Source organism: Stegodyphus dumicola, chromosome 8, assembly GCF_044657685.1.
Source record: "Stegodyphus dumicola isolate Sdum_Otavi_A_Nest chromosome 8, ASM4465768v1".
Lineage (NCBI taxonomy): Eukaryota > Metazoa > Arthropoda > Arachnida > Araneae > Eresidae > Stegodyphus > Stegodyphus dumicola.
In genome coordinates, this window is record NC_140775.1 from 12,356,012 (window position 1) to 12,373,519 (window position 17,508).

General features: G+C 30.9%; 1 protein-coding gene across 3 annotated transcripts in view; it reads right to left on the minus strand.

The window, feature by feature from the left end:
- Window positions 1-4,392: 4,392 nt before the first annotated feature.
- Window positions 4,393-17,508, minus strand: part of LOC118196365 (uncharacterized) — a 197,689-nt gene continuing 184,573 nt past the window's right edge. For all 3 annotated transcript variants that reach the window (XM_085821588.1, XM_035367807.2, XM_085821589.1), the window contains 3 exons: window positions 15,597-15,632; window positions 12,405-12,570; window positions 4,393-8,981 (listed from right to left, as the gene is read on the minus strand). In XM_085821588.1, coding sequence (XP_085677714.1) covers window positions 8,957-8,981; window positions 12,405-12,570; window positions 15,597-15,632 — 227 coding nt within the window. In that variant the 3' untranslated portion in view covers window positions 4,393-8,956. The remainder of the gene's footprint in view (window positions 8,982-12,404; window positions 12,571-15,596; window positions 15,633-17,508) is intronic.

Here is a 17,508-nt window from a genome sequence, read left to right on the forward strand (position 1 = left end):
ATCGTTGTATACAGTTCATAATTTCTCTCCACCATGCATTTCGTTTCGAAAATAAAAAGTACAATTTTTTATGCAATGCATTTTACATTTTAACAGCATTCAAAATAGCTTGGTTTTCTGCAGTAAATTATATTGCAATGTATTAAAAAACTACAATGCAGCATTTGGATAACCTTCCTGAACGTGTATGTTGAATTTAAGCGAAACAAATCTAACACGTTTGGCACATTTTAACTTAAACCGAAATTACAATAGATTTACTATGTTCGGCGTTCAAAATTTTAAAATATGCGAAAAAATGTGAGGGATAAGTAATTCCAATTTACTATATTTCGCATCAAAGTTTTTCGTTTAGTTTATTCCTGATTTTAAAATATTATTTTATAATTTTTTACTAAAAAGTAATCTGATTTAAGATGAAAAATAAACTTGATAAATTTACTTAAAATTTGACTCATAACATAGTATTACATGAAATAAAAAATCATTACATTTTACTATTTTGTTTCCTCCTAAATGGCTCACATATCTTGTTTTTCTCTACCACCATTAAAACTCGCAAGCGGCTGAGATAAAAAGGTAGTTGTATACTATATAGAAGTTTTCATGATATTTTTCTTGTGTAAGAAGAATATGAGCCAGTTTCCCTTCACAAGTCCTTCACGAAAGCATTTCGTTCCTTAGATAGACAACTTTCGAGAGTTTTGCTATAGTGCAAATAATAATAATCATAACAAAAATAACAACAAAAATGATAATAATAACAATAACAATAATAATAATAATAATAGTATAATAATAATAATAATAATAATAATAATAATAATAATAATAATAATAATATAATAATAATAATAATAATAATAATAATAATAATAGTATACTACTACTACTACTACTACTACTACTACTAATAATAATAATAATAATAATAATAATATAATGTTGCGTGCGTACTGATTCGTAATAAATTGAATGCACATCTCCGATAAAAAGTCAATAAAATTTATTCTTATTACAAGAAATAAAACAAAATGCTTTAATGTTTCCTCACAGATATTCATACAATATCACACAGTAGTTATATTTTAAACTACTAAAACGTTAAACGGAACTCAATCCAAAACGCAGAAAAATCTAATCCGATCTCGCCGCGAATTCGCTACAATCAACAACAAAAGCTTAGTAAACAACTGAACAGAGATGTTTTTCTCCGGCTTTTATAAGCTTTTTAATCAGTCACGAGAAGCTTCTCGTAATTTCTCGAAGTTTCTGGAAAGCAAAAGAGTAGAACTACAGTTACAGCTAACACACAGAATTGCATTATTTCAATTTAAATATAAATTACGAGATATCGATTTATTAAATGCGCGTGCTTTTGTATTTTTACTTTTTCCTCGTAACTTTCTCTTCTGCATTACACGGGGAAGTAAACAAGTTTAATTACAGTTCTACCAAAAATAACTAACTAAATACAAAATCAGTAACAATAATAATAATAGTAATAACCCATATCCATTAGTTCGAAAGTATAATTTCACGCACTTCAGACTGATGCTGGATTTAGAGGAAACGTTAGTACATTTTGGAATAGGCTATTTGGACTACAGTAGAGCATATGAGAGCCTGCATTTACGTTGTACACGAGGCAATTACAGAAATTCTCATACAACCACCCGCTCACCAGAAATAAAACCTGGGTCGAAATACCAGTATGCAGTGATTTTACAATTCGACCGCTGGGAACTCCATTGCCTTTTGGGAAAAGACTGGCATGGATTTTTAGTTCTTCAAGAAGCAGAGGATGCCTTTTCAAAATTTGAAATTCGAAATTTGCATGTGCCTTAGCAAATTTTAAATTGCTATTATATCGTTAGGCTCAAATTACGCGAGTTGTGTGTATGTGGGGAGAACTCAAGCTAATTATCAATCAAAGCTAACCCACGCATTATTTTAATTACAGTTCTATTATCAATCAAGCACCAATTATCAATCAAGCAATATCACCAATTATCAATCAAGCACCTCAAGCTAACCCACGCATCTGCCAAGTTCATTAATTATCATGTCGTTATGTGTAATAATAATGTGGTTCATTATTAATATAAGTCACCATTATATTCTACCTAAGTTTTTAGCGCCGATCTCTGATGTTTGTAAATTTTACAGCCCGGTACCTCCAAAATTTTGCCAAACTGATAGCACTGACACTGCTATTTTGTAGCGCAGATATGTATGAAGTACCGAATAAGTTAAAAAATGGAGGAATGAAGAGCTGGGCATAACTTTCCTTCCGCATTAGAGGGTAATCAGCTAAAGACTTGAAATATAAAATGAAAAACTTCCTTAATATTGAGCTCATCACGAAAGTTAACATTTTTATTGCAAGAAAATGATGTAATTTACACTGACATCCACAGGTACAAATAAAACATGCAGCCTTAATCTCTACTTTCAAAGGTACCTTCAAATTCTCTATAATATTTTAAATATTTAAAATTAATAATAATCATAATATTTAAAATATTTAAAATTAATAATAATCATAATATTTAAAATATTTAAAATTAATTTCTATAATATTTAAAATTTGTGAAGATTAACGCAATTGTTTGAAATTCTAGCTCTTGAAAATATAAAATCAGCAGTAGGAAAAAGTATTAAACTTGAGGTTTCTGTACGCTGAATTTAAAAATCAGATACTGGATCTTTATCTGTTATTGTTAGTAACTAGCGATAATGTTTATTAAAAAATGTTCAGTAGAATTGGTACAACGATTAAATTATTATTGTATGCAAGGCCTAGATAAATCTAAATACAACTGTTTCTGCCTAGATGAGAGGTTCGAATCCCGCGAACGGGCTGGCTGCATGGGTGTTTTCGGGGTTTTTCCCCATGTGTAACATGCATACGAGCTAGTTTGCCTTAGAAAGTCCTCCACAAAGGCATCCCTCCCTTTAGGCAGATAGCCCTCGTGTGCTTTGTCATAATTAAATAATCCAATCCAATCGAATTCTGCTTAGATGGAGATCGGATTGTGAAATGAAGTGAAGGTGACGTAAACTAATATAATGAAATAAAACCAAACTGTTGCAGACAAGATCAAAAATTTAATTTTAAAGGAAAAAAAAAAATTTCCTGTTTGGTGAAATATTTTATATGAAATGTACTTTACACAAAATGTAAACAAGCAAACAAACGTAAGTTACTTGATACTTTGATATCAAGTAACTTACGTATGTTTGTTTGTTTACGTAAGTTACATATACTATATTGAAAATGCGGAAGAGATGGCCTTTGTACCATATTTTGGCCAGAGCCCCTAGTTTTGTTAATCACAATTGCGAAATTTATTTTTCAACGTTTGTGACACTATTATTTATCTGATTAAGAGCTTTTATTTGTATTTCCTCTCACTAGATGGCACTAGATCACTAGATCTCACTAGATTTCCTCTCACTAGATGATGAAATCGAATGAAAATATTTGGTTTTGCAGAGAAAAGGGAATATGTGAGAAAAATGTTAAATATGATTAAAAAGCGGTAACGTTGTTTTAAAATAATATAAACAAAAAGAAAGACTGGAAAAGAATTAAAAATTTGGTATATTTTCTTCAAATCGTAGTGTATTATCTGAAAGTGACATTTGCAATACAAAAAAATGTGAATCCAGTAAATTACTGAAGTCGATTTTTTTAATCATAAAAAATGTTTGATAGAATATCCGTGTGATAATCAATTAATCCGTGTGATAATCCATTAATATTAATTAAAATATGCAAAATATAACTTTTATTTAAAAATATATATAATGAGAAATATTAATTCACTGATATGTATGACATGTAAACTAAAGTAAGTGAAAGTGATTTCAAGCACAAAACAACTTTAAACTATACTCCTAAAAAAAAAAAAAGAAAAACTTTCATAATTTAATTGGAATTAAAATCTTAATAATCGATCACAATGCATGATCTACGACAATTAATGTATTGAATATCTAACTACAATGAATTTCCTATTTAACCATACTTTATTGAACGTTTCGTTTAGTTTCGCGCTAGCTGGGAAAAACCCTAACCGAAAAAAAAAAAAAAAAAAAAAAAAAAAAAAAAAAAAAAAAAATCGAAGATAAAATATACTAAGCACAGGAAAGAGGACCAAAATACTAAAAAACGCTAAATCGATAATTATACTTGATTCGCTATAAACGGAATCTACGCTAATGTTCATATACCAACAGGATTTTTGTCATCCTTCACGGTCGATGGGATACTGCGTAAGTACTGTTTTTCCATACATATCCAGAAAATGTTAAATTTTACCCAATAGATTAAAATAAATCAAATTTTCTTAAATAACATTTAAATGAGAAAAAATTGACACAAACTGCAAACACAGAATATCTTTATACAGTTTTCAAAAATATATTACATATTTAAAACATGCCATTGGAAGCACATTTTTGGCTCATCAGTTCTTTCATTTATAGAAGAAACATACATCTGATCAAGAGGTAGCAAAAGGAATCACCTAATTTTTTTCAAGTGTAATAATACATTAATATACTCGAATGCATGGCACAGTTGCTAGTAAGATAAATTTATTCTCCTAAAATCCAAAATATGATTCTAAAAGCAAACAAAAATATAACTTTCTATAACAGTTGTGTTTATATAACAGTGTATGTTATTCGCAGGTGACTTTCGCAACCAGCTGTATTTCTCAACAGATCTTGTAACCGCTTTACATAATCCTTCACAAAATTCATTTATGGGAAAACATTTGCAGTATTTAAATTTTCCTTTAGGATGGGAATCGATTTACTCAATGTCATATTTAAGTACATTCGATAGCAGTGGGTAAAAGATACACAGTCCATATTTAAATCATATAAATTTTTACCACCATTCTTTCCCCCTTTAATTTTCTTTGAATAGATCGAGTTTCTGTAATATTAGGAGAAATTTTGGAGCAACAAAATGTTATGACAACTTCCATGGACATAAGTTGCCGATAGGTAAGATTGATCGATTGGCAACCAACTTCAGTGTAAACTGATGCTTCCATTCCAATCAATCTCGCCCTTTTAATGCTCACATCCAACTCAGTGGTATGACTGACTCGGATGCTAGTGTTCTTGTGATTCTTTGCTTTTGCTTTTCGATTGGTGGAACTATTAAGCGTAGTTCTTCATGTACAGGAACATTTTAAGCTAGAATAAGAAGAGGTTGCTTCTATCTTTCTGTTATTTCAAAAGTTACCGAATGTTAGAGATCCTTGAAGCTTAATCTCATTAACAAATGCGACATGCAGTAAGAAATTCTTCTTCGAAACGCGTTCTCATAGAACTAATTTGACAGTTAGGTTTTCAGTCGCAACATTTCACAATAATGTGTTTCGTGTAGATCAGCCAATCGTAATGGAAAAAGAACCTAAATTACGAAACTGAATTATATAAAATTCCTAGAAGCAAAGAGTTTTCGAAATACTGTGGGACGAGTTGTTGAAGGAAACTATTGTCTGGTTTGATAGCGGCTTTGCAAATTATATGAATATTTGGTATGAATTTGTGCAAGTGTCCAGTGATACTAGAAGGACCATGGCCAATTTTATGTTATTTACTTTGACGTATGCTCCGAAATTTAATATGGCCTATTAAGTTAAGCCTAATTCCACGAGCAACCAGGTAAGAATTTTCATTTAAAAATTTCACACATTAATTACATATACGTTTTCGATAATTGATGAAAATAGTTTCTTGAATCATCAAAAAATTATTAAATTAAAGTTTAGAAAATTATTCAGAAATAATTTTAAGAATAAAAAAGCGCAGAAATTCTCAGAATAAAATGAAAAATATCAAGTTATGAAAACGTGTTCTTTATTTATGAGAAGGTATTTTGTGACCCGATATGAATTATGCTAGTAGTGTTATTAATGGTAACAGTTTGATTTGGTTGATTACGGCAAATCACGCGGGGGCAACTTACCTTATTTTGCACAATAATAATTATGACAATGTTTCTTCAAAATCTCTCCTAGGGTAACGTGAATTGATTATTACTAGTACTGCAAAATTCTTAATTTTTTCAATTTATAAATCTGAGTGAATATCGATAGAGCAATGCAAAAATCACAAATAAAAATTTAATGCTGACCGAGCAATATATATGGACTTATGAATAAAAAGAAGATAACTGATGACATATATTGATTGTTATATTTAAACAAATGATGATATCGTGTACGTATTTCAAGAACGGTTTAGCCATTTAATTAATAAAAGTGAAATCTTCATATAACATGAAACTCCTACCCCTAGTTTTATCAAAAAAATGCGTTTACTAGCACTTTATGTCCTTTCCAAAGCAAAAATGTCTGAGCTAATTTACCTCTAATCCTTTGATTAGAGATTTGTCAGAACACTGATATGGTTCAAGATAAGATAATCTCTTTTACCTCTTATCTCTATACTTAAGATGCCATTTTATCCAAAACATTTCAGAAAAGCATAGTCCTTGGGCATATTATAGGCATAGTCCTTAAAACCAGTATTTAGTGAGGTGAAATGTTTGACTGAAAATTGGTACGATATTTTGAAAGACTATAAATAAAATTATATTTATGAGAAGACTTTTCGTATATATATTTAAAAATGATGAGTAATTTCATTTTAAGAAAATGGGCCTCGGTATTTCAATTGAAATAATCAAGGTACCAAGGCTTACAAAATATTTCTCTAGGAAATAAAAAAGTCATGCGATGAAACTTAAAAATATAGATGCTTAAAATCTATACTGTTATTATATTCATAATACTTTCAGTGTCTTTCATGATTATAGGGATCATGAACAGTAAAATCTCCTCGAAAGAGTGTAAATTAGCTATAGTTTTATAACTCATTAGCAATTAATGTGCATAATACGAAGAAAGTGGAGGAGTCAAAGACAAAAAATACTTAAGAAACAGTATCAATTGCTTTTATAATGTTTCACAACTATCAGTACTTATTAAAAAAATTATACTAAGACTTGATTGAATTAGTATTTATCAAATCAATAATTTTTATTTCATTTTCGATATACTTTTATTAATACAGATAATTCCGTTTACTGATATTTACAAATCAAAAAGTGAGTATTATTTTTTTAATGAAATTTCCCCACAACACACTCTCATGATGTTTTGCTTTAGCTTCACTCTACCAGGACATTCTGAAAATCTATATCTTGATCTTTGATGGATCCTTGTTCTCGGGTTTTTTTAAGGACTTCATATTATAACATCCTTAGGACATCTCATTTTAGTTGCTACGTCCTGGGACACTTGAAGATGGCCTAAAGATGCCAATTCTCAGATGGTATTGAGGACTTTGTCATTTAATATCCTGAAAATTTGCGGTGAAGTACCGTTGTTACATTCTGAGAGTGTTTATTATCAGTCTTTTAACAAGTTAGGTTTTTCTAATTTGCTCGAGGATGTCATGGGCACATATTGATATTAAGCCCTCAGGAGGATGCGTTAAGAGAATAATCTAGGAGATTCCAAGAACAGAGTAAGTAGGACATAACATACTCTCAACATTCCATCTCTGTTCAAGGATCTCATCTGGGATGTCCTTGAGGATAAACTGTGTGATGGAAAGGACACTGGAATTAAACACTCGGGAAGATTTATTTAGGAATTTATGGGCATATCCCGAGAAGTCCTAAGGAGCTCTGGGAGTTTGCTTATCTCGTGCGCAACATCTTAAAGATAACCCAAGCAGGATTTTGTACTATTTATGCTTAATGGTATGCTAAATTAGCATCTTCAAGATGCTTCAGCATGATATTTCTGGAAGTTAAGGAAGCTATTTAAGGGAGAATTTTGAATGCATCTTATTTTAATTTTACTCATAAACTTCGTAGCATTTATTACCTTCAATTTTTTTCCCACTGAAGCATTTGTATTATCATTGCCTTCACGCTTACCATAGCAACAAAGGTTCTCGAAAACTTTTGATCTGTATCTTCCTGTCGGACATCCCTATCGTACGGGTCTAAGTATTTCGCCAGAGCGTCAACGAGGGTCTTACTTCACATACTTGTACAATAACTCATAGTTCCACGGTAGCGCGATTCTCTCAAGTGCAAAGAATTAAGCTAACCAGCGAAATAAATACAGTTTTAGCTTTAAGATATGCGACAAATAAAAATGATTAGGCAACAAAAATCTCTAAATATCTTTACATACATTAACACTTGTAAACATTTCATCTGAATGTCACTTTCTTCCAAAGACTTCACTTTAAGACTGAATAACTTTTAAATAATTCAGAGAAGGAATTAATGTTATTTTCCAACTTAAGCAATGCATAACTAAATTCAAAACAATACATAAAGTCCTTAGAAATCATTCAGGAAGATATTTGCTGAATCATGCAGAGAAATCAGGGACGTTTTTCCAGTTTCAAATAATTAATTCATAATTAATCTTTGGAAGTCATTCAAGAAGAGTTCTCGTACAGGATTTCCGGCTTCAGACAATCAAAATGCGCACATAAGGGCTTTTGCTTACAGTATTTAAATACAATCATGATGTATAGATATTACTAAAACTGTGAAAAGATTTGTAATTATAAAAATTTCGTTTACAAAATATTGAACATTAAATTTTCTTCCCAGGTTACCTTGGAAAGTAATCTGCAGGAGCAACTGTATACTCAGCGGAAGAATATGTGCCATGCATTCGAATATAATTTCTTTTGTGCATTTATATAACAAGATGAAAACGATGCATAACTTATATGTGAAATCACTCTTTAGTTCGCAAGTCCTCAGTTCAAGAAGTAGAGTCTATTTGTATTCACAAAACATTCCATGGGGGATTCCTTTTTCATGCACAGTGATGTGTGAGGTCATGTTCTTAAACTGGCCAATCAGGTGAAATCATTAGTCTAAATCAAGGTTTCACGTTCTCGGTGAAATTGAGGAGCTGGAAGTTAAAAGAAAAATAATGATAAGTTTACTTTTTAAAGTAAAATATAAATAACACTGAACTAAGATAAAAGAATGCAAATTGTTAATAGTACAATGTTTTTGATAGTACTTAAAAATAGCTATACCTGTAATAAACAGAACTCTTTACATTTGTTCATTATGGCCGTATGAAACTGCTAACAAGAACTGTTAAATATTTATGTTCAAATTGAAGACATTCTCAGTTCGATGATCCTTACCCCTTCGTCTCCAGACGCAAATTATTTTCAGGCTTTAATGCCCGACCATTTTTTGATAAGACGTCCGATAAAAGCAATTCCAGAGGCAGAATTCTTAGACAAGCCAAATAATAGGTTAACGCATTAGTAGAAAAGAATAATAATTGTCCAACAAGTATGGAAATGATAGCACCGTGAATTACCTTAACCAACTATAAGAAACGTTATCTTTAGACAATTTTCTAAAGATAACGTTGCTCCTGACGCTTTTGCATCTTTGAAGGAAGAAAATTTATCTTCCTGCAAATGGCATCCCTATCGAATAGAAGTAATATTTACACATGATGGTAAAATTGGTGTGATGATCATAATAACGGCCTTTAAAAGATGTATTTAAAACATTTGTAAATTGCCTGCCAGTGAGACACTGCTGCAGTGAGACTTTTATGCAATCTGAAGTTTATAATAATTATTTATCAGCTCCAATGATATTGTTGTAAATGTTTGTTATACTGTTTTTCTAATGTATTTCTTTTGAGGAAGTTATCTGATACATTTCACTGTCAGGCGGGATGTCGGAGATGTTACACTGCTTATTTTTTAAAAAAAATATTGTCTTTCCGAAATTGGCAACGACAGTATAAATTCTAAAGATGTAACGGTCATTTATGTTTTATTATTATTCAAGTAGGTTTAGTCATCATCTGCATTGTAACTAGAATTCTTTTTAAATAAATTAGTTGTCAGTTTCTTTTGCTATCAGTAGAATTGTATTCCTCTTAATTTGTAACAGTGTCAGTAATGGAGAATAAACATATTCTTCATTGGCAAAATAACTTTTTATACCCTTCAACACAATTTAAAATGTATTGAATCAAAAGCGTAATTAATTTCGTAGGGAAAGTACACAAAGCGTTAACGACCGTGAAATAAAAAAATTCGAACAAAATACCACCTGCGGCGATATTTCAGCGACCAGATTTCAGTTACGCCTGGCAAACCACCTGTCGAGAGAGGGTACACAATTGATATTTATGACAACAGATGGCGCTCACTGTACTTTGGTTCAATCTTGAGCGATGTGAGATGAATTTCTACACAGATCAAAATTTTAATTTACTACTAACAAATTTATATAATATCTATTATATTTTATATAATAATTATATTTTATAAAATAATTTATACAAATTTATATAATAATATATTCTTTCAGAAGTTGTTGTATTTCCTAAAATTCCGGAATAAACTGTGCAAAGTTGCAAAAATCTTGATAATTACTGCATCTTCCGCTAATTTCAAAACAATTCAGTAGCCAACTATCAGATACAAGAATATATTGCGTCAACTCATAAATAATGCCATTTTTTTCACTTGAACTACGTGTCAGAGGGAAACGTAAGAAACTGCCTACATCGATTTGCTATAAAAGCAGGTAGTAATTTTACCTTGTTAGTCTTAGTGCAAGTATTTTTAATGCAGTTCAATTTTAACAATTATTTTTTAAAGCTAAATGGAAGTGTCAATGGAGTATATTCGTCATACTATATATAATGTATACTGCATTATGGGTTCATTTAAAAAATATTATTACGAATATTTATATAATGTTTGGGAGATCGAACAATAAGCGTAAGCCAATGTCAGCTGTATTTTAAGAAATTCCGAATCGGAAATTACAACGTAGAAGACGAACCTCATCCTGTAAAATCTGTAAAGCTCGACGTCCTACAGACGCCCGGGTGAAACAATATTCCAACCTAACGTTTAAGAACTACCACAGAATGAAGGAGAGTATATTTTAAATTAATAAGTACGTTGTTTATCTTAATTTTGAAAAATAAAAGAAGTATAAAAAATAAAATTAAAGTCTTATAAAGGATGAGATTTTTAACGTGTCGCAACAGGGAGTTTGTTAAGGTTTTCTAACCTCTGGTTGAGCTCTCAGTTTATCTAACTGCTCTTGGACTCACTCCTGCTCACTAAACGTGTATTTAAAATTTATTAGTAAATATCACTTTATTCGTCAAATGAAATTTAACAAAAGAATCACAGAAGTTTTTAAAGCAGCATATTCGCTAGAATTTTCGATAGAGTGGTAAAGTGTTGCCACACATTTTTTATTTCCTTCAGTCTTCTCTATTTAAAAACAGTACATCTTTAGAATCTCAGATAAAGTGTTAAATGTTTCCGTACATTTTTATTAGTCCAAAAGGGCTTTGTCTCTGAAGGACAATTGTTTTCGTTTTGCGATTTTGCGTTGGTTCACTATAAATGTCCATTTCACTTTTCAAACTGTTGCCACCAAATGTTAGAGTACTGCATTATATTTGAAGAAATTAAATAATGAAAAATCTGCATAAATGTAGGTATATTTCTCGCATTGTGATAAAACAACGGTACATAGAGCCATCGAATTTTGAATGACGTAATGCTCCTACGAATATGGGCATGTGGAAGACCAAATTTGAAATTTGGAAATTGTATTATTATCGATTTCATATTTTGTAAAACTTTAACGAATTTTTGATTAACAAACTCAAGGATTTCAAAGGGAGCAATGGCAACACTCTACGGGAGGGGGGGGGACAACCTTTTTATCTTCAGCGCGCAGAACTGTGTATCGGATATTCTAAAAGTATGCTCATTTTAAAATTATTTTGCGACATTGCTATTGAACTGAATTTTATGGTTTAAGTGCAAAGAACATGATATTTAATAAATAAAGGTAACACACAAAACGTTAAAAAAAAACGCCCCTTTGGACGTAATTTAAAATTTGAAACCTTTCGGATTTTTTTTTTATGTTAGTTTTATCATTTCTTTAAAAGTAATAGCGGTAATATTGGGTGGCAACATCCTTTTATTTGCATTGCCATATTTTTTTTATATTCTCTGAATTGTTTTTCTAAAAATAATACATCGCGATAACATTTGGTGTCAACATTTGAAAAGTGATATGGAAGGAAATAAGGTGAAGTTCGAGACTGATCATACCTCTGTTGCTAAAAAGCCACATTATTTATAGAATGACACAATAAATCATATTCTACTCACGATATTTTCATTCTACGATGGTATTAGACGATATTCCACCATAAGCCGAGAAGAACATATGTAACCACTTAAAAAATAATCAGCTGATAATATTCTAAACCACAAATGAATCGTCAAGAAAAGGGGCACTTTTTCATACTTACCACTGAGCTTTTTCTGGTTTCGTGCAAGTTAGCGATGCAAGGTCGAATAGCTGTCCAGTCGGGCACTTTAGTAGAGATGGCTTGTATTCTCTGCATAACCAGAAACGACTGCAATCTAAGGCATATGCGTAGAGGCCCCGAGGATGAGGGCAACGAAACGTAGCTTCTAAAAATAAAACAAATAATATTCTAAGGCGCTTATTAAACTATTTAACGGAAATGGTATTTATTAGAATAATATGATATTTAATATGTGAAACGTAATAAATTCATTGTTGTTGTCTAACCTAGCTTGTTTGATGTCAGAAAATGCCCACGAAATTCATCAGGCAAGGAGACAACATTACGTCAGTCGTTGGCAAGAGCCTTGGGTAGGTAACAAAGCAACTTCTTCAGTTAGGTCAAGATCAGCAATGAGTTTTAAATTTTTGTTTTTGTTTTATAGCTGCTATGAATGTATTCAGAGTGATGTTCGTAAATTTATTGGTGTAAATGTTTTTGAAATTTTGCAGTATCTCGATTCCGCATTGCTAGGCCCATGGCGGATGCATAATAATTTCTTTTATTTAACAAACTCTGAAAGAATTTAGATTTTAACAGAGCCTCCCCCCAAAAAAAAGGCTCTTCTAAAGTTTAATATGGTTTATCAGTTAGAGACTCTCAATAGAAATGGTACAGGTGGAAAGCGAAACGTTTTACAGGACACTAGGATGAACATGTATACTAGCATGAGAATTTATATATATTCTGTATATTTGAAAATTGAAAGAGCGTAGAACGTCATTCTATAAAAATATTTAGTGTTTTTAATTAGAAATATCACGAATTCAGTGCAATTTTATTTAAATGAATCAGATTAAATAAATTAATCTTAAAAAAAGTAATCTTAAGAATCGTCTATTGCTTTTAAGTAGCTTTGTTTGTTAATCAATGACAGACAGATTCAATTTAAAGGATAAATATCTTACGATTTGCCTAATGGAAACAGACTCGGTGCTACTTTGGTAGATGGTTGCACGGATTTTTGGCGATTTACGTTGGCGCAATTGTTGGCGTGGTTTTTACAAACGTCAGCCATCTTGAAAAACGCTGTTTTTACGTATTTTATGCCATAGTAAAGTATACGAAACTTTAAAAAAATAAATACTGTTAAAAATACTGGATTAATTTTTTGTTGAAAATGTCATTTTTTAAGATGGCAGACAAATGTAAATAAATACATTTATTATGAGTATAAAATACTAAAGGGTATTATTACTTTCATATAGCAAAGAAATAGAATAAAAACCCCGCTATAAAAACATTGCGCCAACGTTTAATTGGTTAAAAATATTACTTATATTGAATATCGAATTAAAAATATCATACCAACTTTTAAAAGAATTAAAATATTACTTGAACTCAAATCCTTTAAAATAAGTTTTATAAGATATAATTATTTAACATTAAAACATATGTGGCAATAAATATCTCGGCAAATAACTAAAGGCTATTATTACTTTCATATAGCAAAGAAATAGAATAAAATCCCCGCTATAAAAACATTGCGCCAACGTTTAATTGGTTAAAAATATTACTTATATTGAATATTGAATTAAAAATATCATACCAACTTTTAAAAGAATTAAAATATTACTTGAACTCAAATCTTTTAAAATAAGCTTTATAAGATATAATTATTTAACATTAAAACATATGTGGCAATAAATATCTCGGCAATTTTTGAAAACAGTGTATTAATTTTTTTAATACAATTAAAGTAAAAGAAAAATATGTACTTACATTTTTTTTTAGTATTTAACCTGTCATATATATATTGATAAAATCGGAATCATAACTTAGATATCAATGAAAAAAATTTGAAAAATGTAACATAATTTAAAAAATGTAATGTAAGGAAAAAAAATTTGAAAAATGTAATCTAAGGAATTCGGAGAGATGAATAATAAAATTTTAAAATGGCGCGGTAATGCACAAATATTCAGTAACCAAACAGAGTTACAGCTCGTTAACGCACAAATATTCTGTAACGAATCAGGGAGCTGATTACATCCCGAATAGAATTAAAATTATTTAAATAATAATACATATTAAAATCATTTTTTAATGCAAAATTAAATTGTATTTTAATATTTAATAGCCATAAATAATGTTTAAAACATTAGATTAAATTTATAGATATTAAAACCAATTACTTTTAAAGTTATGTGAAGTCGTTCATTACGTCATCCACAACATAAAATTACATAAAATATCATAAACAATAAAATTTTTATTTCAAATAAAAATACAGAATTAAATTAATTTTTAATATTTAGAAGCCATAAATAATATTTAAAACACTGAATTTATGAATAATAAAACGCATTATTTAAAAAATATAATGACAACAATGTATCGGTTACCATAAATAACTTGTCTAGCAATGAGTTTAGCATAAGTCGTATTGCTCGCCAAAAAAAAATCGCCAAAATCCGTGCAACCGTCTACCAAAGTAGCACCATAGACTCGAATGAAAAGGGAGACAAAAAATGTTTCGAGATTAATTAAACCTTTTGGGCTAAAAATTCCAACTATGTTTACCTGAAAGGTACTTGAGAAAGTTTACAAGAAATTATTTTGTTGGAGTTAAATGCAAAACTGAAACACGAATAAAAAGTGCTATAACTTTTTTTTCTTTTTTTGCTGTGTAGGTAAGCAATGAGATTAACAAGAGACCAGACACAGAAGATGAATAATAATTATCGTAAAAGAATGCATATTTTTAAACAATGCCATTTTATGATTCAAAATGATGAAAAAAAAAAGAATTTTTTAGAGGATATTCCTCTCACGTTTTGTGAAATTACTTTTTAATTGTTTTCCATATTCTTACAACAGAAGGAAAACATTAGAAAAAGATCTCACAACAACAATTATCAATACAAGCAAGCTATTTCGGGACTTCCAGCGAGGAATAATAGCTCTTCAGATGTCAAAATCTCATTTTTATTTTCCGTCAAATTAAGTATCTGATATCAGTCACTGAAGCTTGAATTGAAGACTTTTCCAAAGGATGTCAGATTACCTAACAGGTGAAATTGTATGCAAAAGGCAAAATGTATAGTAATCATTCGGAAGATAAATATTAATTTTATAGATGAATAGGAAGAAGAAATAATTATGTAAAAGAAAGCAACAATAATGGCTTACCTGGAGAAATGGGTCTCTCGTACTGGCGCTCCTGACCTGAAACGTCAAAAGAAATGAATTAATGTACATTTTGGGATAAAAGAATTTGTATAGATAAAGATAATAATTTTACACTCTGCCATCCTTAGATTTTATTTTTCTTAAATAATTATGTCTTCCAATTTACAACACATCGTTCGTCTGTAAAAATAAAAAACGTAAAAAATATTTAGTTTCGCTTTATTTTTCTTATTAAAGCCCTTTTGTTTTCTTTCGTTGTTTTTTTACAATACGTTTTTTAAAAGAATTTCTGATAGATCACATTTGATTAATTTAATGAACGGACTGGTGGAAAATATCTGACAATTGTGAGAGAAAGCAGGATTACTATCTCCGCCTTTTTTCAAAACCCTCTCATGTCCCACCAGCGGCCGAGCGGTAAAGTCGTTGAACACTGGTAGTTCGGTCCGAGTTTCGAATCTCGCGAAAAGGCATGGCTTCATGGCGCTTTCGTGGATTTCACTATGTGTAACGTGTTATACGAGCCACTTTCCCTTAAAATGTCCTCCTCGAAGGTATCCTTTCTCTTAGGCAGATAGCCCTCGAAGCTTTACGTTAATCACATAATCAAAAACCTCTATAAAATTTCTCGATTTTTCTTTTTTCTCTTAAAATTAGGGGAAAAAAACAATTTTATATTACCACAGATTATGAATAAAATCCTAGCTACTTTGAGGATGATTTTTTTTTTCATTTATCTGTAAAAGTTCTTATAAATAAGATTTTAAATTTAACGAATTCTTGGGAAGTTATAGCATGTATTAATTCGTGGGAAATGATCTCAAAACCTCTCATTAGTGGTTTCCAGAAACCAACAGGACTGGGACAAGAAGTTGCCACTGTTTCTACTGGCGTACAGAAAGCCGTCCACGAAACTATCGGCTATTCTCCATCTCAGATGCTCTTCGGTTGTGACCTTCGTCTGCCTTGTGATCTTTTATTTGGTCGCCCTCCGGATGCGCCTTCATCGCCTGAGGAATGCATCCAAGATCTCCAGGCTCGGTTTGAAGTAATGCACAATTTATACACGAGCGGGAGTCAACTTGGCGACGGAGAAGGTGAAGACTCGATACGACACAAAAGCGGACGAATCAATTCAACGAAGGAGACAAGGTGTGGTTGTGGAATGACTCTACGGAAAGGACTCTGTCCGAAACTACAGTCATGTTGGGCTGGTCCATACACAGTCCTAAACAGGCTGAACAATGTCATAGTTCGGATCTGTAAGTCATCGAACTCTAAGCCGAAAGTCGTTCATTACGATAGGTTAGCTCCTTACTATGGCCATAGTACGAAGTGTATATAATTGTAAATAGTATAAGTTCATGGTCCTTTTTGTTTCTAAATTTGATTTGATTTGCATTCAGTATTTGATAGTATATGAATTGATTTAAGTTACTTACTGTAATTACTGTTTAAGTTTTTTGTTATTGTAATGTAAGGTTTGTTATTGCATTTTTTGTCCTAATTGTAAGTTTGGCCACCTGTCCAGGGATTGTACTGCCCGGGAAGTGCAGTCCTTGGGAAGGGGGCAGTGTTACGGATTTTGCACATATTTAGCTATTTATTTAGTAGAATTTGTAATTAAAATTGTTTTATATTCCCGTGCAATACAGCACGAGACTTATCTGAAGAGAAAGCTACGCCGGAAAAATTAAAATACAGGAGTACGTGCGCTTAACGTTTTAATAAATAGATATCTCTTAATTGTACTCTTTTGCTATCCAGAAAAACCGAGAAAATACGAGAATGTTCTCGTGCAGGTTAAAAAAGCTTATAAAAGCCGAAGAAAAACATCTCAATTCAGTTGTTTTATGAGCTGTTTGCTTAGTTCTTGCTGTTGATTGTAGCGAGTTCACTGTGAGATCGGATT